The sequence below is a fragment of the Lissotriton vulgaris genome, chromosome 4_1, assembly GCF_964263255.1.
Source record: "Lissotriton vulgaris chromosome 4_1, aLisVul1.2, whole genome shotgun sequence".
Lineage (NCBI taxonomy): Eukaryota > Metazoa > Chordata > Amphibia > Caudata > Salamandridae > Lissotriton > Lissotriton vulgaris.
In genome coordinates this window covers 321,987,510-322,012,500 of record NC_141691.1, presented here as the reverse complement: position 1 = coordinate 322,012,500, position 24,991 = coordinate 321,987,510, and the positions used below count along the sequence as shown (strand labels likewise).

At 42.6% G+C, this 24,991-nt stretch overlaps 1 protein-coding gene across 2 annotated transcripts in view; it reads left to right on the top strand.

The window, feature by feature from the left end:
• Nucleotides 1-24,991, top strand: part of LOC147718704 (integrator complex subunit 6-like) — a 340,537-nt gene that overhangs the window by 286,149 nt on the left and 29,397 nt on the right. For both annotated transcript variants that reach the window (XM_086918674.1, XM_086918675.1), the window contains exon 16: nucleotides 13,520-13,900. In XM_086918674.1, the coding sequence (XP_086774800.1) occupies nucleotides 13,520-13,900 (381 nt within the window). The remainder of the gene's footprint in view (nucleotides 1-13,519; nucleotides 13,901-24,991) is intronic.

The following is a 24,991-nucleotide window of genomic DNA, read 5'->3' as shown; positions in this document are numbered from 1 at the left end:
CAATGCTTTCCGTCGCGAGTGGAATTGCCGTTTACTATACGCGTTTCCGCCTATACCACTTCTACCCAGAGTGCTGAAGAAGATCAAGCGCGACCGGGCCCAAGTCATTCTTGTGGCTCCGGACTGGGCTCGAAAAATATGGTATCCCGAGCTACTCAACATGGCGGTTGATCCCCCGCTCCAATTTCCTCTTCAGGAGGATCTTCTGTCGCAGCAGCAGGGGAGGGTCCTCCACCCAAACCTGTCCAGCCTCCACCTCCTTGCGTTGAGATTGAGCAGCGGCTGTTGACGTCTTTTGACCTGCCTCCCGAAGTTTGTGATGTTATCTTGGCAGCCAGGTGTCCCTCCACTGAAACGGTATGCGCCTGCAGGTGGAATACATTTGTGGCATGGTGCACAGCAAAGGCTGTGGATCACCTTTCTGCCCTCTTTCAGAGATCCTTCTATTTCTCCTTTCTTTCGCCCAGCAGGGCTCTGCTCTGGGCACTGTCAAGGGCTACCTCTCGGCCATTTCACACTTTTTACGGCTTCCAGATCAGCCTTCCCTTTTCAAGTCCCGTGTTGTAAATAGATTTTTAAAAGGCATTACTCATCTTTTCCCTCCTGTTCCTTTCATAATGCCTCAGTGGGACTTGAACCTGGTTCTGACCTACCTGATGTGTGCTCCCATTGTGCCACTTCACAACTGTCCTCTTCGTCTTCTCACTTTAAAGACTGCTTTCCTGGTTGCCATCACCTCTGCCAGAAGAGTGAGTGAGCTCCAGGCTCTTTCTTCTAAAACTCCATTTCTCTCAGTCCATCCAGACAAAGTTGTTCTAAGGACTCACCTTTTCTGCCAAAGGTTATCACTGCCTTTCACATCGGGCAGACCATCACTTTGCCCAAATTCTTTCCACCTCCGCATCCATTGAAAGAGGAAGAGAGGCTCCACCATCTGAACCCAAAACGTGCCCTCTCATTCTATTTGAACCGCACACAACAGTTCTGGGTGGATGACCAGCTCTTTATTGGCTATGTGGGTGCGAAGGAAGGTCGGGCCGTGCACGAGCAGATTATCTCTCGTGGGTCGTTCTGTCCATAAAGGCTTGTTATTCTTTGCCTGAAAAGGAGCCTCCGGTGGGGCTGCACGCCCATTCTACCAGGGAGATGACAGCCATTACTGCGTTGGGATGTGGAGTTCCCTTGCAGGACATCTGTCAGGCATCTACGTAGGCCTTGCTGCACACGTTTACCAAGCATTACCGCCTGGACAGCTAAGTCCGGAGAGACGGCTTCTTTGGCCACTCTGTTCTCCAGGACTTTCTGGTGTGATCTTGGTTCTTAGACCCACCAGCGGGGTTGGTATTGCTGGGGTATCTATTCTAAGGTAAAGAATCTATCACTACTTGTTTCTTTCAAATGCACAAGTTACTTACCTTCGGTAACGTAATATCTGTAAGAAAGATTAGTAGTGGTAGATTCCTTACCGCCCCACCCATCCTCCTCGTTCTGCGAACCGATTTCTAGGGTTACGGTCATCTCTTTCAGGGCCCTAGTTTCATGGCACCAGTGGTCAGTTTCTTGCATGGCTCTGTGTGCCTGGCGTGGAGAGTCGTGTACAGAACTGACATCCGCGCACATGGGCGCGTTTAAGTAGCTTCAGCGACGTCATCTCGGCACCAACGATACCAATGACGCAAGCGGAGTCGCACAATGACGCCTACCGATGCGCAGGGGTACTGCTGATGAAAACTTTCCGCATCCAGTCTGACGGATCGGGGTAATTCTAAGGTAAAGAATCTATCACTACTAATGTTTCTTACAGATATAACGTTACTGCAGGTAATTAACTTGTGCATATAGTGTTGAGATGGAAATAAAAAGAATTTGGACTTATACAGGCAGATCCTCTTATGACAATAAAATCCATTAGCATATTATTTTCTTATATACAGAAAAAAGTATGTTTGCTTATAAGGATGTGGCTAGATACAGGGTAAGACTAACATAGATCTATCTAGCAGAACTATGAATGGTATGGGTCTGAGAGAATTTATAATCGTGACGTAATAAGATCTCAGGAACAAGGTTGAATGTTTTTTCAGAGTTCAGCTTCTGAGATTTACTTTAGTTTTGTATTTAGTGATAACACATCTTTTACCTGTGTAAGAAAATATTGTCTGTATTACATAACCAGATTTCTCATTGCGTTTTCTATGATTCTGAATGTGCATAATTGTTACAATTATTGTTGGAGAATTTCGCGTTGAGGTACGTGTTCTTGACCTCAGCTAAGTAATGCAAATGGAAAACGCACCAGTAATTATTTATCCTCTTAAATGAATAATTTTTTGAAAAAATAAGTTATTGCTTGGTACAAAAAGCAAAGAAAATTCATATTTTTGGGAAACAGAAATAAAAGATGTTTCTTTTCCCAACCTAAAATTTATGAGTGTAATATAATATTGAGTATATATTAAAGTGGAGTCAAAAATGTAATGAAGACTATCCAAAAAGGTTACTGCAAAAAACGTGATAAATTAAAAATTCTTCTACTCCCCAAGCAGAAGGCATTTTCTGTTTACTCCTCCATCCCACTGATAAGGTTCTCCTGGTGGACAGGGAGTTGACCACCAGGCTTTCAAGAGGCTGTGTTTGATGTACAGGAGCTGCCAGTAAACGCCTGCCTAGTCTGTACACCAACTACACTTGGGGATTGGCATCAGTGGCAGACTTTACTTTGAGTAGGGGATTCAGCATGGCCTTCCTGCAGCTGAAAAGGTCTTGCTCGTTGGCCAAACCCAACAGGCCTGGATCTCGTCCTCTTGGCATCCTACAAGGCCTCGAGTAACCAGGCCCCTTGCTGGAGGCTGGAAGGTGACCCCGGACCGGCTTACTTGTCATCATACCAACATGCTCCTGCTGAGGGCCACGATTGGAGGAAAATACAAAATAAATGTTGTCAAAGTACCATTAAATTAAAAAAATGTATCAGCAAGTATATTACTTCCAGTTGTAATGGAAGAACCAAAAGAGTTAATGAACACTATGGACAATGAATTCTGATGTTTCAGCTACAAGTCTTACCTAGAATAAGTTTCACAAAAAAAGGGTTGATAGTGTATCAGTTGTGGAAAAAAAACCTTTTCAACCCTTTCTATACCCTCGTTCCTCTTCTTAACTCTTTTTCTTACGGACCTTCCATCTACCTTTGTCTTCTTACCTTTTTCAACTTCAACATTAAAACCATGGGGCAGCTTTATTAAATGCTTTTTGTGGTTGCAAAGTCACGGGCTTTGCATTTGTAAAAAAACAAGTTGCAATGTACCAAAGCCATTACAAAAATCAAAACAGGTTTGGTTTTATGTCTCTCCTGACTTTTTGCTTAAAGTTTTCTCTGGCTACCACCTTCATCAGGAGGTGGTTATTCAGTTTCTCTGTCCTTCTTCATTGGCTAATACTATGTTACTTTGTTGCTAGTTGCCGAGACAAGAAATTTGCCACGACGCACTGCTGTCTCTATGGCATATGATATTGGTGGAGTTATGCTTCCAGCTCCTGTTTTTGGGACTTTCATGTGATGCGTGGCTGCTTTATTGTCTTTGACTTGTGGAATTTCCATTCTTAATATCTATTAGTCCTTGACTTGGGCTTCTCTAAGCTCTTTTGTGCAACACAACTGTGTCTGGGTAATGCTTGTATTACTTACCAGTAATCTTTATTATACTTATGCGCCTTTCTTCCTCATCTCGGTCGTATTCCCGTGCTCCCTTTGGGAGTTTTAGACATTGATGGAACTTTACTTGTCGTTTACATGATGCTTCCTCTGCGTTCATCCTCCCGGAAGAGAGTATTAAAGAAAACAAAAAGGTTAGTACTTAAAGGGACTGTATCCTGGATTTGGTTACTTTTTATTAGGAGTGGGCTGAGGGAGAGTAGGCTCAGCCTTTTGAAAATTACCAGTAAGCAAAACAAGTGTTACTTACCACCACCTTCTATCATGAAATCTCATGTTTGCAGCTCCACCACCAAGCTCTGCAGAAGATCTGGTTTCACAGTAGTGTCCCCCCAGGGATTTTCTGCTTCAGGTGCCTCTCCCACCGCAGACCCACCACATCAGGTGCCACAGCAGGTTTTTAGCCCAGAGATTATTTTATTGTTGGAGGGTACAGTCCATGGTTTGTCTCTCCTGCCTACTCTGTAGGAATGTTCTGGCTAAAACAATAAATAGACAGCCCACCTCCAGGTGATACCATGTATGATTAGAAGGGCTTGGAGGAGAGCTTTATGAAAATACTAGGTGGAAAAAGTAACTAGGAGTTAAAAAAAGAAAGTGACTGGAGGGAGCAGGCCGAATGGAAAGTAAGGGTAACAAAAACCATAACAAGCATTGCCTACACAAGAGCTATTGGCTTTGTGAATGTGTTTTATCAGTGTGACTGCTGTTCATCATGGCTCAATGGTAGTGTAGTGGAGTGGGGTAGAGTGGAGTGCTGCAAGGTAGATTGGAGCGGGAAGATTTGGATAGAGTGGAGTGGGGTACATTGGGGTAGAGTGGATTGGGGTATATTGGAGTGGTGTAGATTGGGGTAGAGTGGAGTAGATTGGAGTAGAGTGCGGTAGATTGGAAGTAAGTAGATTGGAGTGGGGCAGAATTGGATACATTGGAGTGGGATAGTTTGGAGTGTGTAGATTAGGGTAAATTGGAATGGAGTAGAGTAGATTGGGGTGGATTGGAGTAGAGTGTTGTGTAGTGGGGTAGATTGGAATAGGTATCTTTTGGGGTGGAGTGGAGAGGGGTAGATTGGATTGGAATGGGGTAGATTGGAGTAGGGTGGAGTACATGGGTTACAGTGAGGTAGATTGGGGTGAATGGGGTAGATTGGGGTGGAGTAGGGTAGATTGGGGTGTCATAGATTTGAGAGGATTGGAGTGTAATAGGGTTGAGTGAAGTGGGGTAGATTGGAGTGGAGTGGGTAGATTAGAGTGGGATAAATTGGAGTAAGGTAGATTGTAGTGGGGTGTATTGAGTTGGTTTGGGTCTGAGTGGGGTATATTGGAGTGCAGTGGATAGACTGGAGTAGAGTGGTATAGATGGGGGTACATTCGAGTTTTGTAAAGCAGAATGGAGTATGTAGATTGGGGTAGAGTGGAGTGGGATAGATTTGGGTAGCTTGGGTGGGTGGAGAGAAGTGCGGTAGATCGGAGTGAGGTAGATTGGAGTCAAGTGGGGTAGATTGCGGTGGGGTAGTTTAGAGTGTGGTGGATTTGGGTGAATTGGGGTAGACTGGGGTAGATTGGGATAGGTTGGAGTGGAGTGCAGTGGAGTAGATTGGAGTGTATTGGTGTAGGTTGGAGTGGAGTGGGGTAGATTGGATTGGAGTGGGATAGACCAGAGTGGAGTGGGTTAGATTGGAGCGAGGTAGATTGGGGTAGATTGCAGCGGAGTGGAGTGTGGTAGATTGGAGTGGAGTGTAGCTGTGGCCATTAGGCTATTTCTCTTGCACCTAAGTGCATATGGATATTGAGTACCTGAAAGCAATTTTGGTAGAATCCATGAGAATGAGGATTTAGGCACAGGTTTCAAGGCGAAATGGAGTAATTGCTGTGCTGCACAAAACTGAAGCACTTTAAACAGACCTATACATTATTTTTGTTTTTTCAAAAATATTTTTATTGTATTTTCATTTTCATGGAACATACATATACAGACATATAATATATTTGGCTGTTAGTCTCTTGGTCTTTCTTTGGCACATAGGACATGTCATTAACATATTATTTGTAGCTGTTGGGTTGTTGGTTACATTACCCTCTAGGCTAAACGTATCCGTGCCTGATTTGCGATGGGCCCGATTATCTTGGTTCTGTGCTTGTTCTTAAATATATAACATAGAACATATAACACATCGTTGTCGTCGACTTGTTGGAGATCGGCGCATGGTACTGTGCCTTGTTCTCAGTGCGGATACATGTGGTTTTTATGGTGGCTTTAGCGGGTCTAGGGCGATATCTAGTGATGACCACATCTCTCTGATGGGTTTCTATCACTGTGTGCATCTTAGAGCCGTGCTATCTGCTCCCCTTAAGAATGTTACCCAGTTTAGCCACCCCTTGAATGTGGCCTTGGAGGTATCTTTCCAGTTGGCTAGTACTATTTTTGTGGCACTCGTTAGGAGGAAGTCTAAAAGGTTTCTGTCTTGTTGTGTGTTGATGTGGGTATTCAGGTGTGCTGTTTTTAGAGTGCAGAGCTCTTTCTATAGGGTGCAGTTTAGTGTCTGGTTTGTGAAGTCGAACACTTTATCCCAGAACATTTTGACCTTGCTGCACTGGAAGATTAGATGCGCTAGGTCCCCTGTTGTGTTGTTGCAGTTCCAGCATTGGCTGTTCTCTCTTAGGCCTAGTTTCGCAAGTCTTGCGGAGGTCCTGTGTGCCTGGTGCAGTAGCCAGACATATTATGTTCTTCGTAGGGGATGACCACATGGTGGCTGTTTCTAGTTCTGATAAGTTCCTGCCTATCTGGGTTTCCCAGTACTGTTTATTTTTTCGTTGAGTTTCGAGGTGGTTGGGCGGAGGAGTTTATACACTTGTGATACCTGGTGGCCTGTCTTGTTTAGATTTTCCATAAATTGGAAGATTGAGGGGGTCAGGCTGTTTAGGTTTGCTTTTGTGATCGCTGTTTTGATGGCCAGGAAGTTGTATAGCTCCACTTCTGGCAGGTTACACCTACCCTTTATGGTGTTGAAGGTGAGCGGTTTGCTTTTCTCCTCTAGGTGTGCCGGGTGTGAGAGGCCTAGTGTCTTCCACGTACTTATGTCTAGGGGTTTATCTCTGTATTTTATCTTCGGATTTGCCCATAGAGCTACCCATTTCGAGTTTTTGAGGCTTACCTCTAGTTTCTGATCTACCTTCAGGAGGGCCATTTTTGTTATTTTGAAAATTGGGTTCCTTTTTAGTGACTGTTTGTTGGCTGTTAGGAGAGTTAGGGGTCCGCGTTGTTAAGGATGGCTTTCTCTTGGGATAGCCAGGTGGGTGTGTATTTCTGGTTTTGTATTAACCAGTGCAGCCCCTGCCTGGCAATGCAGGCTGTTTGAAATGTCCTTAGGTCTGCAACGTTGAGGCCTCCTAGTTCTTTTCTCAATCTTATTTTTTGCAGTGCTAGTCTGGGTTTTTTGTCCCTCCAAATGAATTTGTTCAGTGCCTGGTCTATTTTCTTATGGAAGTCATCTGTTAGTGCTAGAGGGAGCATACTGGCTAGGTAGTTAACTATTGGTGTGACCATCATTTTGACTGTCTCTACTCTTCCCCACCAGGTGATAAATTTGGGCAACCAGTTCTCCAGCAGGCCTTTTATCTTTCTCAGTGTGCTCTCCTCGTTTTGCTCAAGAGTGATTCCTAAGTTCCGCCCGAAATTGATTCCTAGGTATTTAATCGATTGCGTTTGCCATGCCAGCCCGAGTCTTCTAGTACTTCTCTGGTTGTGTGTACGTTCATGGGCATGCACTCTGATTTGTCTCTATTTAGTTTGTACCCGGAGTGGGAGGCAAATGTCTCAATGGTATTCATGAGAGCTGGTATGGATTCTGTTAGATCTTCTGTAATGATCAACAGGTCGTCAGCGTAGGCCACTAGCTTGGCCGTGGTTTTGTTGATGGAGATGCCTGCTATTTCTTGTTGGTGAGGATGTCTTTGATCAGTGGTTCAAGGGCAAGTAGTAACAGCAGTGGTGATAACGGGCATCCTTGTCTGGTCCCGCTTTGGAGATCGAGTGGGGCTGAGGTGGTGCCATTAATGGCGATCTATGCTTCTCTCCGCGGTGTTCTCCCCTCTACGCTTGGTCTTTCCTTTCTTTTCTTTTGCCCCTCACAAGATGGCCGTTCCCTGTGTAGCTTTCACTTTCGTAGTTCGCTCGGGGAGTTTGGGCACCTTCTCGTTCTTTTTTGCGGGTGAGGCGCTGTTCGGGTTGGTGGGGGTGCTATGTACTGACTTTGATGCTGTTTCCGGTATCAGGTAGCGGGTCTTTATATTAGCCTCACCGGGTCTTCCTTACTTTTATCGTCTCGTCTTAAGCAGGACCTTTTTGCCAAACGTCTCCCCTAGATTGTATGCCTGTAGGCACTCTCCTGGGAAGTGCCAGGACACCCTGTCAAAGGCTTTTTCTGCGTCTAGCGTGATTGTGACTGCTGGGCAGTGTGAGTTTGAGCAGTGTTCTATGATTTGGCAGAGGAGTCTGGTGTTGTCGCTAGACATTCGGCCTTTCCTGTACCCTACTAGTGTGTTGCCTATTAGTTGTGGGAGCACCCTGCTGAGCCTTGTTGCTAATATTTTGGCATATATTTTGCAGTCTAGGTTGATGAGTGATATTGGACGCTAGTTTTTTGGCCATTGTGTGTCTTTACCCTCCTTTGGAATGACTATGATGTTGGCTTGTGACATTGTTGCGGTTACTTCACCTAGACCTCCGCAATGGTTGAATGCTTTCGCTAGGGTCGGTACAATTTGTTCTTGGAAAGATTTGTTGAATGGCGCTGTGTAACCGTCTGGCCCTGGGGCCTTGTTATCTTTTAGAGATTTAATGGCTATCTTAAGCTCCTGGGTTTTGAAGTCTTGGGCTAGCGCTTTTGCCTCTTCTGCCGTTATTTTTGGTTATTTTAGCTTCTCTAGGTAGGATTTCGTTCCTTTTATGTCTAGCCCCTCGTCTTTGTTGTAGAGCTCCTTATAGAATTCCTTGAAGGCGTGTACGATCTCTCTGTGTCGGATGTGTGTTTTGTTTGCGGTGTCTGTGATTGATGTGATGCTGTGCTGTCTTTGTTTGTGTTTGAGGTATGATGCTAGTGATTTCACTGCTTTGTTCGCTTCGCAGAGGTTGATCTCTTTGTATTTTCTTATCCATAGCCCTGCGCGTTCACTAAGTAGTCTATTGAATTCGTATTTCTTTTTTGTGAGTTCCAATAGTGTGTTTTGATTTGTGATTTCCCCAATGTGTTGTGTTTCTAGATTTTTTATGTCTTTTTCTAGCTGCGCTAGCTGAGCTCTCGTCTCCCTGTCTCTTCTGGCCTTTATTTCTATTAGTACCCCTCTGATAGTTGCTTTGAGTGCCTCCCACACTGTGCTGGGGGGGGGGGGGGGTGTCTGGGGTTTCGTCGTCTGAGATGTATTCTGCAATGGCCTTCTGGACTTTGACTCTGTCTTCCTGTTTGGCTAGGGTTGTAGGGTTGAGTCGCCATCTGCGAGTTAACTGGTCATAATGTCTCCCCACCAGGTGTAGGCTGATGCATGCATGATCTGTAATTGTTCTGGCCGCAATGTCTGTGTGTTTGGCTAGGTGTATATGAGTGCCTGATATGAGGATGTAGTCTTTTCTGCCGTAGGAGTTGTGTGGGTGCGAGTAGAAGGTGTAATCTCTGGTATCGGGGTGTTGCACACGCCATGGGTCAGCTAGGTCCAGTTTGTTGTATAGGTTTATTAGTGTCTTGTGAGATTGTGGAGTGCGTGTCTTAGATTTAGCCTGTCTGTCTAGTGTCTGGTTTAACGCCATGTTGAAGTCTCACGCCACTACCATCATGTTGTGTGAGGGGCTGGATTCTAGATCTTTGGTTACTCTCTCCCGGGAATGGAGTGTCGTCTGTGTTGGGCGCATATATGTTTGCTACCAGTATTGTCTCCTCTCTTCTTTTCAGCTGCGTAATCAGTAGTCTTCCGTCCCTGTATTGCTGCACGCTCTCGATAGTTAGGTTAGATCTGCTACTGATCAGGGTTATGACTCCTCTTTTTTTCCCACCGCGGGTGAGCAAGCAACCTGGCCAATCCACCTGGCTCTGATTTTGTCTGCCTCTTCTATGGATAGTTTTGTTTCTTGTAATAGGATAATGTCTCCCTTTGTTTTGGCTAAGTAGTCTAGGGTTTTCTTTCTTTTGATTGGGTGGTTAAGACCTTTGACGTTGAGCGAGATGATCTTGAGGTCTCTTAGTAATGTACTGCTACCTGCTTGTGTCGTTGTTGGCAGTGCTTGGGGCTTAAGTACGTCATTAGGGATTAGTTGCACAGAGGACGATCTTATAGAGTGCTGGCAACTCCGCTAACGAAGATATGGACAAGACGAACGCCACATACTTGACATACTTGACGTACAGGACATATTGGACTAAATACTCTACAACAATAGACATACCACCCCCCTCACTTTCCCCCCTCCCTCCCCTTTCCCGGCTCTGGAGACTCGTACTGAAGGCGTGCGACGACCAGATCCCTCCCGCCCCGCCCTTCCCCAGGGAGTGTCTCTTAAGAGTCATTTAACACTAGTGTGCAGTTCTTGGTTATTTAAAGGATATTTGTTTCTTGTCCGCGTCTCTTGATAGCTAATCATATGTCTTCTTTTTGTGGTTGCGGATGAGGTAGGTTTGTTGACGTTCATGAGGTAGTGAGTCTTGGTATCGCCACAGCTGGCATTTGAGGTAGGTCTCGATTGCAGTTTGTTTCTGTTTTTCATGCTGTCTGGTGTTTAATCCTGTGGATTATTCCGCCTCTTGTTCATGCGAGGCACGTCTTTTACTGGTACCTGGTGTTGTGGCTCCATCCCCTGAAGTGTTGGTCCTTGCAGATGTCTTGCTAGATCTCGTGGGTCCTCGAATGTGTGCGTCCTACCATTGTTAATGATCTTAAATTTGGTGGGGCCCACGAAGAAGAACGTGATTTTTTGTGTCTCAGTTTGCCTCTTTGTGCTAGGAAGCCCTTCCTTGTGTCTACAGTTGGCTTTGAGCAGTCTTGTGTTAGGAATACTTTCTGCCCATTCCATTGCAGATTTGGATTTTTCCTTGCGACCCCGAAAATGGCATCAGTATCATGTGATCTTAAAGGCTTGCAGATGATCGGTCTTTTGCCCAATCTGTTTGAGGCTCTGAAGGCCGGCACTCTGTATGCTCTATCTAATTCGAAAAGACCCTCAAAATTTATTTTCGTGAGCTTCGGTATGATTTCTTGCATCAGTGTTATGCAAGAGCCCGCCTTGTCCTCTTCTCCCTCCGGTATTCCCAAAACTCATATGTTTCCTCTTCTGCTTCGGTCTTCAAACTCTGCTGCTTGTTTCTGGAGGGCAGATGTCACACATTCTAGGGTTTCTATGGATTTAGTTGTGTGTAGAGCCTTGTCTTCAATGTCACTCACTCGCTGTTCCATCTCTGAAATTCTGTTGTTAGCTGTGTGGATATCCGCTCTTACTGCTGCCAGTTCGAGTTGGATTGCATTCGTTGTAAGCTTGGTGCATTTGGCTAGGTTGTGTACATCTGTGAGTTTTTAAGGATGCTGTCTAGTGTGCTGTTAATATCTCGTTTTTGTTTGATGGGAGAGTCCGAATGGCTTTCCAGTCTGTTGTTCTTCTCGGTTGGTTGCCTGCCATTATGGGTATTCCTCGACCTGTCAGCTTTGTCTGTGTTGTCGCTTCGCGTGCACCTTCCTCTTCCTCTCCTTTTCTTCTGCCCTTTTTGTGCTGTTTTGTTGTGTCTCTTCGGTCTCTTTTTTGCCCCTTTTTCGTCTCTTGTTTTTGCGATCATATTGAGATCGTGTTGGCTGTGTTTTACATTAGCTCTTGCTGTACATCATGTCTCTAGCTGTTTGCGCTTTTCGTGATCTGTGAGCTTTCTTTTTCTCTTTCGATTCTTGTCCCTTCCGTGCTGTTTTATTGTGTTTTCCTGGTTGAGCCTCCTTCGCCTTTTGATTTCAAGATCGTGCGATAGCTCCGTCTTTTAGTATGGCGGCACTCACTGCTGCACTTCTAGATTTGTTTATTTGCTCCTTTGCGCTGTTTCTTCGTGTTTGTCTGAGCTTTCTGTCCCCGCTTTCTGCCTCTATGTTCCCAGTTTTAGAAGTGCTAGCTATGGTGTATCGCTTTTTGTTCCTCCTGCCGCTGGTGGTTGGCACTTTTTGGGGTATGTCTGCAGTTCCCTTTTACTTGTCTGACCCTTGCAGTATGGCGGCGCTCATTGCTGCGGTTTTAGTTTCGTTTTTGTTCTCTTGCGGCTTTTGCTTCCGCTTCTGCTTCTTTGTTTCCCTGTGTGGGTTTTTCCAGCTCGAGTGCACCGCTTTCTGATTCTTGTCACTGATGCTTTGTGGATTTCAGCTGGATCACGCTAGTGCACTTCGTTCTCTTCGCGATTGTTTTTGCCCACCCCAAAATGGCCGCCGTTGTTGGTTGGTTCGGGCTATTGACCGTCTTTGCTTTTCCCTGTTTGGCCAGTTTGGCAGCGTTTGTGTTGGCTACCTCGTTCCGTTCAGTATTCTCCATTAACTCCGTTTCTCTCCGTGGTGTTCTCCCCTCTACGCTTGGTCTTTACTTTCTTTTCTTTTGCCCCTCACAAGATGGCCGTTCCCTGTGTAGCTTTCACTTTCGTAGTTCGCTCGGGGACTTTGGGCACCTTCTCGTTCCTTTTTGCGGGTGAGGCGCTGTTCGGGTTGGTGGGGGTGCTATGTACTGACTTTGATGCTGTTTCCGGTATCCGGTAGTTGGTCCTTATATTAGCCTCACCGGGTCTTCCTTACTTTTCTCGTCTCGTCTTAAGCAGTGATTGTCGCCATCTTGGTTTCTTGCCGTGCCTCTGGTGCGCCGTTCTGTTTTCCGCTATTTCGGTTTTTAAAGAGCTTTTTTTTTGCATCCTTAGTCTGATCATTCTGTTTCCCTTTCGTTCCGATCGCTGTTTCTCTTGTTGTCTTCGATTTTTCATTTGTTTAGGCTCGTTTGTTCGCCTCGCTTGTCCCTGGACACAGGAAAATGTAACTGCAGTGCTGCACAAAATTGAGGCACTTTAAATTGCCACGATTTGTCCAAAATGTTTATTTTGCTTAGTGGCAGCCTGGCCTGAAGCATGTAACTGGACTGCTTGCTTGGAAAGTCAGCTGGAGGCTAAGAAGAATGATAATTAAAACCAGTAAATGGTAAGTACCGGGTGGGCTCCCAGCCCTTTACTGGATACAATCCCCCTCGCAGGCGAGACCTAAAAATGAAATTTAGGGATGCAGTAAGGATCCAAGAGCTAGGTTGTGGGTAACACTTATAAGAAAACGAAGAAAATTCCCAAATATGACGAATGCAGAATTATTCTTTTGGTTGTTTAACTTTTTACACTGTTTTATACTGTAATAGCGTTGTGTGGGAAAATAATGCTGTTTTCTGTGCAATATGGCCTGTGCTGATCCATGTTATAACAAATGTTTAGTATGTGTGGAATAAGTCTTCGTAAAAATCACTGTTTTCCCACGGATTTCCTGAGTTGAAAATCTTTGTGACCCTAATGAAATTTGCCAGTTTTTCTTTAAACGTTTGCAAAGGAACATTTGCAACTTTCCTCATCCCTAGTTGCTAAGCCTGCACTTTCTGTGCTTTTTCACACTTGCTGCTGACGTCAAGAGAACATTAAAATTGTAGTTGGCACTTTACATGTGAAATAAAATGAATGTTACCACTATCTGCTTATGCGTCTTGAATCTCCTGATTACATTTCAAAACTATAAACATAAATTGTTTGTTTGTGACATATTCTTATTTTAGATTCCAGAAGGGATGATGAAAAGGAGGATGAAGGTGGCCCATCACTGGAGCTAGAGATGGATGCTTTGTGCCCACAAGGTACCCACACGTTTGCTGTTCCCGAGTCAGATGATAGTGTGGCGGCAAATGCCACATACTTTCTACCAGGTGAATTGAGCTGCTCAAGAGAAGATAGTCTAGACTGCAACCTTAATAACAATGGACTTGAAGGAGGTCCTTTGGAGAGCTGCAATGTGTTGGTGGATTACCATGAAATGGAGGGGCAGATTGCTTCAGGAACAGCAGTGCCAAACTCATTGCAAGTAACTGCAAGCGTTGATGATGGAACTAATGCAAGCATTAAAATAAAGGTGATGAAGGAAGTTCGCAAACCTGGAAGAAGTGAGTACAAAAGCAATATATATCTTTTCTATCGAAAAAGATATTGCCTTCTGCATGCTTCCTTTGTGATCCTTTTGATCAGCACATTATATTGACTCTCATGATTAAATAAGATAAGGTTTCTCAAGTGTTCTAAAAGTATCATTGGCTAAAATGCTTTGATTTTCAGGGGTACTATTTAATATTTTGCAAATTCTATAGTATTTTCTAACTCGAATTTAGGACAAGTCTTTCGGGTGCGTTTAGTACAAATGAGTCCTTGGATATTCATGGAATGTAAGTGCTACCAGACCCATCTCCTCTGCTCATGTTTTGTTATATAGCAAAGTTCTTACTGTGAATGCCTTGCATAGTATTGCTTGTCATATTACATTTTTTCTCCTGTGTCTCTTCCAAGATTCTTTTGACTTTATTACTGCTTTTACCTTGTCTCTTCTATTGTTTGGCAGTTCAAAGCACTTAAAACATTTGCTTAAGTAAGAAAACCTTTCTTAGTCCTTATCTTCCCAACAAATAATCTTCCTATGACTTATTTATTTTAGGGCCCTCATTTAGCTTTTCAAAGTAAATACTATAGTAAATCCCTGTAGCCGTAAGAGCAATGAGGTAAGTTACCACTGGAGTATTTAACAGTGTGCCAGTAAAGACATGTAACGTCATGGGGTAACATAGTTCCACTGGAAAGTTGTGCATCGTAACTCCCCAGGTTGCTGGTACCTGTAAGTGGCGGTACTTATTGCCAGAATTTAAGGATTTGCCAGCAATGAGTAATTCCACCAGAACTCTAAAAATATCAAGTGATAACTTTTTCTGAAATTCCGTCAAGAGCTACACAGAAGGGAAGATGTTCATTTCTAAAGTGCATGGCTACCATGAATGAATGAGAAGGATGCAGAACAGACATTATTATCAGTACTCAAATATAAATTGGGGATTCATTTCGTTTTACTGAGAGATATTCTACAGGATTTTCATGATCTCGGATTGGTGTCTAGTTGCATGTCCTTTAGTTGAACTACCCATCCAGTTTGTATAAAAACCTCAAATATAGGTCATAATAAGTAGTTTGTTCAAGGAGCATCTGAGACTCCAGGATCAAACATCTTGCCAGAGAGAACAGGCGTGGATTGTCTCTGCCAGCAGAGCAGCTGTCACTGAATGCCACTCGTTTGTCAGTGGGCAGCCACTGAAGAACTACCAAGAAAGAGGTGGCCCCCGCTTTTGTGGTGCCGCTTCAGGGCAGAAGAGTGTCAGCATTCGGTCCTTGTTGCAGGATATGGGTGAGGGATGCACCTAAGGAGTTTTAAAACATTCCAATCCGAAGGAAATTATAGTCGTTCAAATTAGGATTTGTAGAGGAAGGAAAGGAAACGGAGTTCATTTTAGAACCTATGCGTTAATCAGTTAAAATATTCTCTCAGCCAAAAAAATGCACAAGATTCAAGCAAAAACACAACAATGAGCAATAGTTAAGACCAAAGTAGGACAATTAACCATTCTGAATTAACTGCAGAATGCATAATTTAAAGATAAGAATTGAGCTCAAATATTGATTACCCACTATCCAGTTAGGTATACATCAAAGGTGATGTATAAAAATAAGCAAAGCCAGATGCATTAAGATGGCACAAGATTTGATTTCTTTTATTGGCTAACCAGAAATTAATTGCAAAAAGTTTTATATAGCACAAACTTGAACCGAACCGGGTATCAGAGCGCTTTACATAGCACCAGTTACGTTACACACATTCATTTTTGTTAGGTACGGGGAGATTATGTCATGTTTTAATCACATATGAATAAGGTTTGCATTTGCTCCAATAGCAATTACAAGCTCCACAAACTCTAAGCCCTTTCCGATCCCGCACTATGGAGCTCAACAAGAAGGTGCCTCAGGGCTCTTGTCTGAGCCCCACATTCTTTAACATCTATGTAGCCCCTTTGCATTTTCCCCCTTTTGTATGCGGATGACACCCAACTTCTCATTTCCTTCAATAACGTCCTGCAAACTACCAAAGCATGCTTCTCTAAGGGTATGAAAGCCATCTCAGATTGGATGACTGAGTACTTTCTCCAGCTGAATACGAGCAAGACGGAGATTATGCTCTTTGGTAAAGCCCAGCTGCTCCGGTTCCCAGATTGGTGGCCAATTGACTCTGGTGTAGCACCTACCCCCAAGTCGTCAGTTAAAAATCTGGGCGTTCGCCTGGACCAGTCTCTCACTATGAAAAATCAGGTAGTTTCTACCACTGGCACCTACTTTCATATAATGAGTCTATTATGCAGAATCTTCCATTTACTGCCACTTTCAGTGTGGAAAACCCTAGTACAGGCACTAGTGATCAGCCACCTGGACTACTGTAATTCCCATTTGGCCGCCACTAGTGAGTCTCTACTCAACAAACTCCAAGTTGTCCAAAACCCAGCGGCCCGCCTCATTCAGAATATGCCGTCCTGCACAGCTGCTCTCCCCCTCTTACGCTCACTCCACTGGCTTCCCTTACGCAAGAGAATTACATTCAAGATTTGTTGCATAGTGCACAAATCATTGAATAGCAGAGGTCCCAGATACCTGACAGAGAAACGTATTCCGTAGCAGCCGAGCAGACCTTTGCGGTCCAGGGTGAAATCTCTTCCCATTATGCCCCGCATTAGGAAAAGATGCTCCGAGGGAAAGCTTTTGCTTTTCTGGCCCCCTTATATTGGAATCATCTACCCTCCTATCTACGGAAGTGCACGGACCACTTTCATTTTAGAACGTTTCTCTAAACCGAGCTTTTCATATGCTAATACTGCTTGCCTATGGTGTCCTACGGCGCTGAGATACCCCTCCCGGGGTGATTCATGTGTATTATAAATTATATTAGCATAACATGAAATAACCAGAGTCATTCCTTTGTGAAGCACACTGGAGGAACAGCATTTTGTGGCAATGGCCAACATTGGCTTTTGAAAGTCTAAGTTAAATTTACAGAACTTATGTGTCTGCATGCATCTGAGAGGTGGTTGTCAACAGTGTGTCAGAGTAGCACACGTTTATGAGAGTTGCTATTTTTGAGAGTTTCCGGGTGTCAATTTCATAATTAGAAGCCACCCAGGAATTTGTGTGTAATAAATTAATAGTAGTAATGATACTTTATTTGTTCAATTAATTAAAATCATTGCATTCATTGCAAATAAATAGTTCAATAAACATAACTATAAACTAGCTACAACGAAAATATTTAAAACTTCTATTTTATCAGTAGGAACAATACAAAATGTACCATAAACTGAGATTAGAGATTGCTTCCTAGATTAACATGCCTCCCGCTGGTTCAGCACTCAAATATTGTTCTACTAGTACAAACTCTATTATATAAAGCCATTTATATCAGGTAACCCACCATGCATTATAATTTATGTGCAATAAAATACAGTAGAGCAACAGAAGTTAGGGATCAAGGCTAATATGCCTGCACCGGTGCTTAGGTTCCACAGGTATATATCTTAAACAGTGAAGGTGCTAGTGGCCGGGAGCACAATCCCTATACGTCCCATAAGGGGGAAAGGTGAAAAGACCCCTATTCCCTCAACAACATACACAAAAAAATGCCCCTGCACCCTTCAGATATTCAACATGCTATTTTAGTATTCTTGAAGGTGGTCATATTGCATACAATTCATCAATGATTAGTAGTTTTCCCAAGAAAAAGTGAAAAGAAGGCTCTTCAGTTGAAATCAGTTCTTTGTTCAATTTTCTGTTTAAAATGGATAGCCAACGCGTTTCGTCCGTTACCGGACTTCTTCAGGGTTCAAGACAAGTGGTCAAAGAATTCCAAAGGACCAGATGACCACACATTGGACGTATCGCGCATACTTGCGGATTTATACTTCGTTTGAGAGACCATACTTGAATTTTAACCTTCCTTTGGAATTCTTTGACCACTTGTCTTGAACCCTGAAGAAGTCCAGTAATGGACGAAAAGCGTTGGCTATCCATTTTAAACAGAAAATTGAATAAAGAACTGATTTTAACTGAAGAGCCTTCTTTTCACTTTTTCATGGGAAAACTACTAATCATTGATGAATTATATGCAATAAGACCACCTTCAAGAATACTAAAATAGCATGTTAAATATCTGAAGGGTGCAGGGCCATTTTGTTGGGAATAAAATACAGTAGCATTGTCTAATATACTCTAATTATTTTAGAATTTAAAATGCAGCCATAAAGGACTGACCAATAAAGTTTTGTGGACATACAGATGAAGCATTTACTAAATAGAACCTAGTTTTTTTCTTTACGCCTCATATCCGTGTCATTAAGACCTGTATTAATTGTGACAGATTGATCAGTTTAAAAAAAAATATCGTACTGGTGCAATGCTAGTTTAGCACAGAGACCACTAAATTCGACCTTGTCCACCCCATGAGACTCGCCCCTGCTGGAACTTCTAAGGGGCAGCTAGGTTGCTTTTTTCAAATCCAAGGTGCAGCTATGTTGCGTTGTTCCAGATTTTCGGGGGCCACATCTGATTGTTTAGCTAACCAATCGATATCTTGGTAAATAATTCCAGGCTTGCTGGAATTAAACTGCAATTAATGTTTGTCACCTGCTTGAAAATATATAGTAAACCGACCGTCAATTTACCTAAAAAAAAAAACAGCGAATCTAAAAATAAGGTGCACTTGCAGATATTAAAAGTCCCATTAACCTGAAACTAACGCCAGCCCACCCCCAAACCTGCCTTATCTCTCCAGGCAATTTTCAAAGTGCAACTATCTTTCATTGCTGTTCAGCTTTCCCACTGCCAGGTCTAGATATTTAATTAACCTGCAGATGAGTTGGCAATTAGTTCCCTGCAGCACTCGAGAGCAGCTGATTTAATTGTGCGAACCCCTAGTCTCAGAAAACAGGGACGCAAGAAGGTCCTAGGAAGGTTAATCAAATATGGACATAAACATATGTGCTCTAATGACTCATTGGGGTGACCACATCCTCTGCAACATTTTCAGGTCAGGACTTTACCATACTTTGGACGTTCTTCAAAGAAGCAAGGGAAACCCATAAAAACCGCAGTCTCATATACATGACTCTTGTTGCATGTTTCAGCCTCAACCTCAGGTAGCACTGAGGACTCGGTGAAGAATAGGGCAATACTAGTAAATCCCCCCCCCCCCCCCCAAGAGATTACTGATTGAACTCATCCACATTTTTTGAGTAGATCAACATAACAGCTGCTTGTTTGGCTGTAATCTTCAAGGTTCTAAAACTGAGTTATCCTTGCTATAAGTCCATGATTCCTCCTGGTTAGTTCCTCATGGTAAGTTTTCTCTGTAAATTATAAAAACACTACTGGAGATACTTTTTGGTGTTTGTAAATAGCTCCTTCCAGATGTGGTTCTTTAAAGACCAAGCATCAGAATCCTTCAACCAGTAACAGTATTTCAGAAACTGTTAATCTGCTGTTGAGCTCAGATTCAGAAAGCCAGATTGTAGAATGTGTTGAGAGGAGGGTGTGCTTCTGGGAAGGCCAAAGCTTTTAAGAAAGGCATCCGAGAAAGTCTCATCAAGATCAGGATTTAGGTTAGCCCCATATGATGAAGACTCATAACTTAGTGCCGGAATTCATTATCATTGATTGATTCTAGGATCGAGGAGCCGGTTGAGCTATGCAGGTTATAATACAATTTCTGCAGGTTTCTTTGTAAATGGTTTGCACAGTATCTTATTGCGGCTAGTTGGACTTTCTGACTAAGCTTCTCATTTTGCCATGCTCACAAGTATTGATATGCATTGCACCGATCTACCATTTGCTCTTTTTCCCATAAGGAACTATTTCAGTTTTATTTACATTTAAAACAGGGTCACTTTGATACTGCAACTGTGAAGACACGTCTCAGCTATTTGAAGACTTATTGGAGAGCTATCCAATAACACAGTATCATCCTCATATTGATGGGCAGGATAGTGGACCAAGCCTAATTTTGGAGCGAAAAATTCTTTCTTTCTGCAGCGTTTAATCCAAACCATATCCGCTGTGTAGAAATTAAATAATAAAGGGTCGCAAACACATCCCTACTTCATGGCTTGATTCGTGTAGACTTTTTTCTGAGCTGTTCTTCCCTATTTAATCTTAATTCTCACCCATGTGTTCGTGTGGAGCACTCAAATAGACTGAAACCGCAATGTTTGAATTCCCCAGGCTGATAAAGTTTTCCAGAGTAGATTATATTAACCATATCAAATGCTGCACTATAACCCAGGTAGCATACAAACAATGCAGCTATTTGTTACAAAGCTTTTTCAATCCTAAGGTTTATGACTAAAATATTGTCTGGCATCACTGACCTTTCCTTAAAACCTGTCCGATGCAAGGATAGACACAATTCTCAATTTCTTTAAGGTGGAATTTAGAGAATATTGTTGCAACACTATCTAGTAATGGGATTGTTCTATAGTTCTTAAGATCCTTTACACTTCCCTTTTTGTGTATCAGGTGTAAAATGTATCCCCTCAAGACTCCAGTATAATTGTTGTATTTAAAAGACTAAGAAAAAGATGTGGCTTTTCACATTTTTTCCATATCAGATTTGAAAACTGGTGTCTGTTCTCCATTCAGTCCAGAGGCACTATTTAATCTAGATGACTTTAAAATCTCAAAGTTTCCCTTCTATTGATCTACTGCAAATCAGTTCTGTCTACTGTGTGTTCACTTACAGATGCTCCAACAACAAAATCATTTTTCTTGATGATGTAAGTGACTCAATGTCTGATTCACTGTTTGGTCTTGACAACTTTAGGGACTCCGAAGCTTCCTCGTCCTTACGACTGTAAGATGAAACTTCCAATTCTGGGATCTTACTTTTAATTGCCCCCACGGTCATTTACAGCTGGTGAGGCCTTAAAATCAAAGTCTAGGTTGGACAAGTAAGTTCTCCAGGTTAAGGCGTCTGATGTATTAGGTACAGGAGGAACTTGGTCCAGGGACCTGATCAACCTCTGAAATATCTTTGCATCATGTGTTGCCACCCTTCTGATGATGTGCCAGCATTTTGCTAAATCTATCTCCTTTTCTTTCCAACACTCCGTTTTATAAATAGCTCTAAACTTCGTCAATTCTAAGTATGCTGTTTGGGAGTGAGACCTGGAATAGCATCTTATCAGAATATTCAGTCTTAACAATGGAGTATGCCATGTTGAAATTTGATTATGAGGGTGATTAAAATCTCCAATTTTGTGATTTGTTGTTTAGGAAGAACTTGAAACCAACAATTGTAAGATGTTCTGCCAGCTCAGAAGGAATGATTTGTTATTAATGTTTTGATTGAATAGTAACAGCACAGTATTTCCTGTTTTTTTCCTTCCACTGCTTATAATTCTGATGTTGGCCCTATCTTATTTTCTGATAGCTGAGTCTCTCCTCCTCCTCTTCGGCAATAAGTGCTTGCTGGTTGTTTTCTATAGCTCACCAAATGAATGTATTAGTTTGAGGATGATGTTCGCTCTCATGTCGCTGAATAATTGTGCGGATAAGGTCTAGAAAGGAAGTGAGACCAGGGTGCAGTCTAAGAGGCTTTCCTTGCCCCCAGCAACATGAGTAAAGAATGTGGTAATATCCGGTATAATTCTGCCATTAAAATTGATTCAAACGAAATTAAACAATTTCTTCCAAAAGACAACATTAGTTTTACCAGCTGGTTTAGAAGATATGCCATATTAGGAATGTTCCATAAATTATGCAGTTCATTCAACGGATCAGGAATTATTTATGCTGGATCCAAAATTTCATTAAGGCCGCCCTTTAAATTAATATGATAAATAAGCACATTTTGTATGCTATGGCCATGTACCCAATCTGGTGTTACATACATGTTGTTTAAAAAACACTACACCTTGTTTATTAGATTCTTCCCACAAAGGTTTCAGGACCAGTATAAAGTTGATGTATATTGAAATCTCAGCCTGGTTCATTTCCAAAAGATAATTAGCCCCCCTCACAGGTGGTCCCTTTCTTAAAGTTTTATAGAAGCCCTATTCCAGGTCATGTAATTTGGAATATAGTGGAATTCTTTCCCCAAGTGTCTTATAAACTGAAAATCTGGTAATGATTTAAAAAGCTCGTGTGAAGCTCTAGATGTATTGATTCTTGCAATATTCCAGGACAGTAGGCAGAGGTTATTATTGATTCATGCCTGTTGGGTGACTTCCAGATGTTATTCTTAACTGCTACTGATTTTGTTAAGATAAGACCAGAGACTTTGGGAGACATCTCCAGTCCTCATTTATGGGGTCTATAGGACTGGAGCTCAGTCATGGTGACTGGCGTACCTTGCATGACCTCCAATCCTTAGCATGGCAGTAGATTATGACATAATGTAATCTAGTAACATCTGCAGTACGGCCTTGCGAATTTCTTACAACTGATTTAACTTGTTTATTGTTCAATCGCACACTTCTCATCATATAACAAGGACCATGAAGTGGAAGCAAATGATTTGAGAGACCACTGATGAAGAAAATCACTGCATTCTTATAGAATCTATCGTATGCTTGTTGTATATGGATTATACAAAAATACATTCAACCTACTTGTGTCTTTGGACTTAATGTTTGATCGTGCATGGATACAAGCAAAGAGCCAAAGGAGAGTCCCTTGATTAAGAATATCGTGTGGCACTTCACTATGCTAAATATTTGTGTTTCTACATTAAAGCCTGGTGGTGACAAAAAAGATACTACTGTGATAAATAACTTGTTGTGTTGAGCTTTAGCTGTCAACTAAACAGACTGGGGAATTTATCAGAGTGCTGAACCTCAACAGTTGGAGAGAGGCAAATTAATATATTTGAAGCTTCTTGCAATTGACTCAAGTTTTCTGTATGGTATGTGGATTACTCAAGCAAAATATTGTCTCGATAACACATGGGTAGGCTCAACATATTGGCTGGAAAGCCACAGGGGCTCAGCTCTTTGGAGGTTTCAGGAATTAAGAAAAGTGGAGCCCCTTCACGTGTTGTAGACAAGACAATCAAGTCATTCCCAAGATTCTCATCCAAAAATTCCCTCAGAACCTTTTTTTGTGCTAGGTCAGAGAGTTCATTTCACCAGGGAATTATGGCTTTGTGTATGGTTGAGATGTCACAATCAAGTCTCTATGAGGAGGGAAAAACACAGAGCTAGGTTTCTGAAAGATGTCAGAAAATTACTGGTAAGCCATAAGAATGGACAACGTCTGACCAATAGTAGATTAAGACTGGTCTTTAAAAGGTCTGTGTACAACAAGAGCTTAATGATTCCTGTCTGAGCAACAGCTGAACTGTGATGATAGAGATACGACAGTCTACCTATCAACATGGGGATTGTGTTGTTCCGGCCACTGCATCCGAAGCACTATGGCATAGTTAGGGGACATTATTAGATCAAAAGCAACCATCACCTTATATTTGCCGAAGGACACGAAAAGCGGAACCGTGATGGAGTTCACGAGCCCAAAATAAAAGGAGATCCGTCTATTGTTTTTAAGAGATTCAGAGATGACTTCTTCCTGACCGCAATTTGGAGCCTGGCACAACTCAAGTCCATATACATGTTGAATGCACTATAACCTAGCAGGGCAGTAACAGAGACATACTAGCCATGATGGACTTGAAGCATCAACTCCAACACAAACACGTGTGAATTGGATCCACTGGAGGAAAGAAAAACTTTAAGAAGAGTGGAATCTCAGCCCCCTTTCTCCCTCACAAAGGACATGATCTGGCTTTTTCCAGTGGCCTAGAAGGTCAAATAGTTCTTCAGCAGATGGTTATGGCTCTCACAATAGAGACCCAACCTCCCTTACGTCGTCTTTCCTTTTCGGCGTTGGACAAGGGATCTCTAGCAGTTCTGAGCTGCATTTGTTCATAAGGTACCTCAGTAAAAGGAACAACTGGCTCAGTAAAAATCTATGAAAGAAGGAGTAGAAATGAGCCTTTAGCTTCTCTGTTTTTCCATTCTCCTTTCCTTAAGTGGGTGTTTAATCAGGAGATATCAATTAAAGAACAGAAGAGTGATGCCCGACAATAGAAGAGCCAGCAAGAGAAATCTCTCTCATATTTAAAAAGAACCCTCACTTGCCAACCTAGTTGGTGACATGCTTCATCATTGGGTTCTCACCAGAGGGGCTGAGTGCCTCTCTGGGGTGCTACAATGCCTGTCTACAGCCTAGCAGGATATTTTTGTGAATGTGAGTGAAGAAGTGGTTTAAAATAATTCCTCAGTTTTATCCCAAAAAGTTTTATTAGTTGGAAAACCTGGCACAGATAAAAGCAAGTATAGCGCATGTTTCCAAACTGGTTAAATTGACCAGAGACATCCTAGTGTGTAGTGAAAAAGTATATGGTCAACATGTTTCTGCCTCCTATTGCTGTTGGCGAGGCATTTTTCAGGGCCAGGACACCACGGCGGTATGCGCACGCTAAGGCGCACCCTAACCAGTGGTGTAACAATACCGAATTAACTTACTGTTATGATTGTGTCTCCAGAATTTCTGAAGGACATGTACATTTTGAAACAGTTGTAAATTCACAACATGGGTTCTGGTGGGGGGGGCGGAGATTTTTAGTCACACTTCTGTCAAAGCGCAGCGCCCGTATGGCACTTACATACACCCATCCGGAGGACCCCGACGATAAATCAGGAGAACCATGCCCAGAAGTTCAGAAAAGAAGGAAGTTTGCAGAACTCTTGTTAGCTCGTCCTTTAACTCCTTCTTTAACCCTCTACAGAATAAAGTTCCCTAAATATGTTCCACCCAAGTGCTCTCAGCAGCAAGCTTATGAAACTGAGTGCAATAGGTTAGTACTTTGGAAAGGGCGTTTTCGGCGGAATCTTCATTATATGGTCTCTCAAACATCTTTGCAAAAAAATGTCATAATTATTCAGGCAGAGATCTTTAGTGACATCCAAAGGAGTTGCCCATGCCAGAGCTGCATCAGTCAAGGAACCATCAAATAACACACTCTAGATCAGTCGGAGGGAAATTGTCCAGGTTGAAAGGCAAAAGAAATCACCAAGCTGTCCAAAAACTCCTTCAGCCCCTTAGGTTCTCCAAGAATACGTTAATGT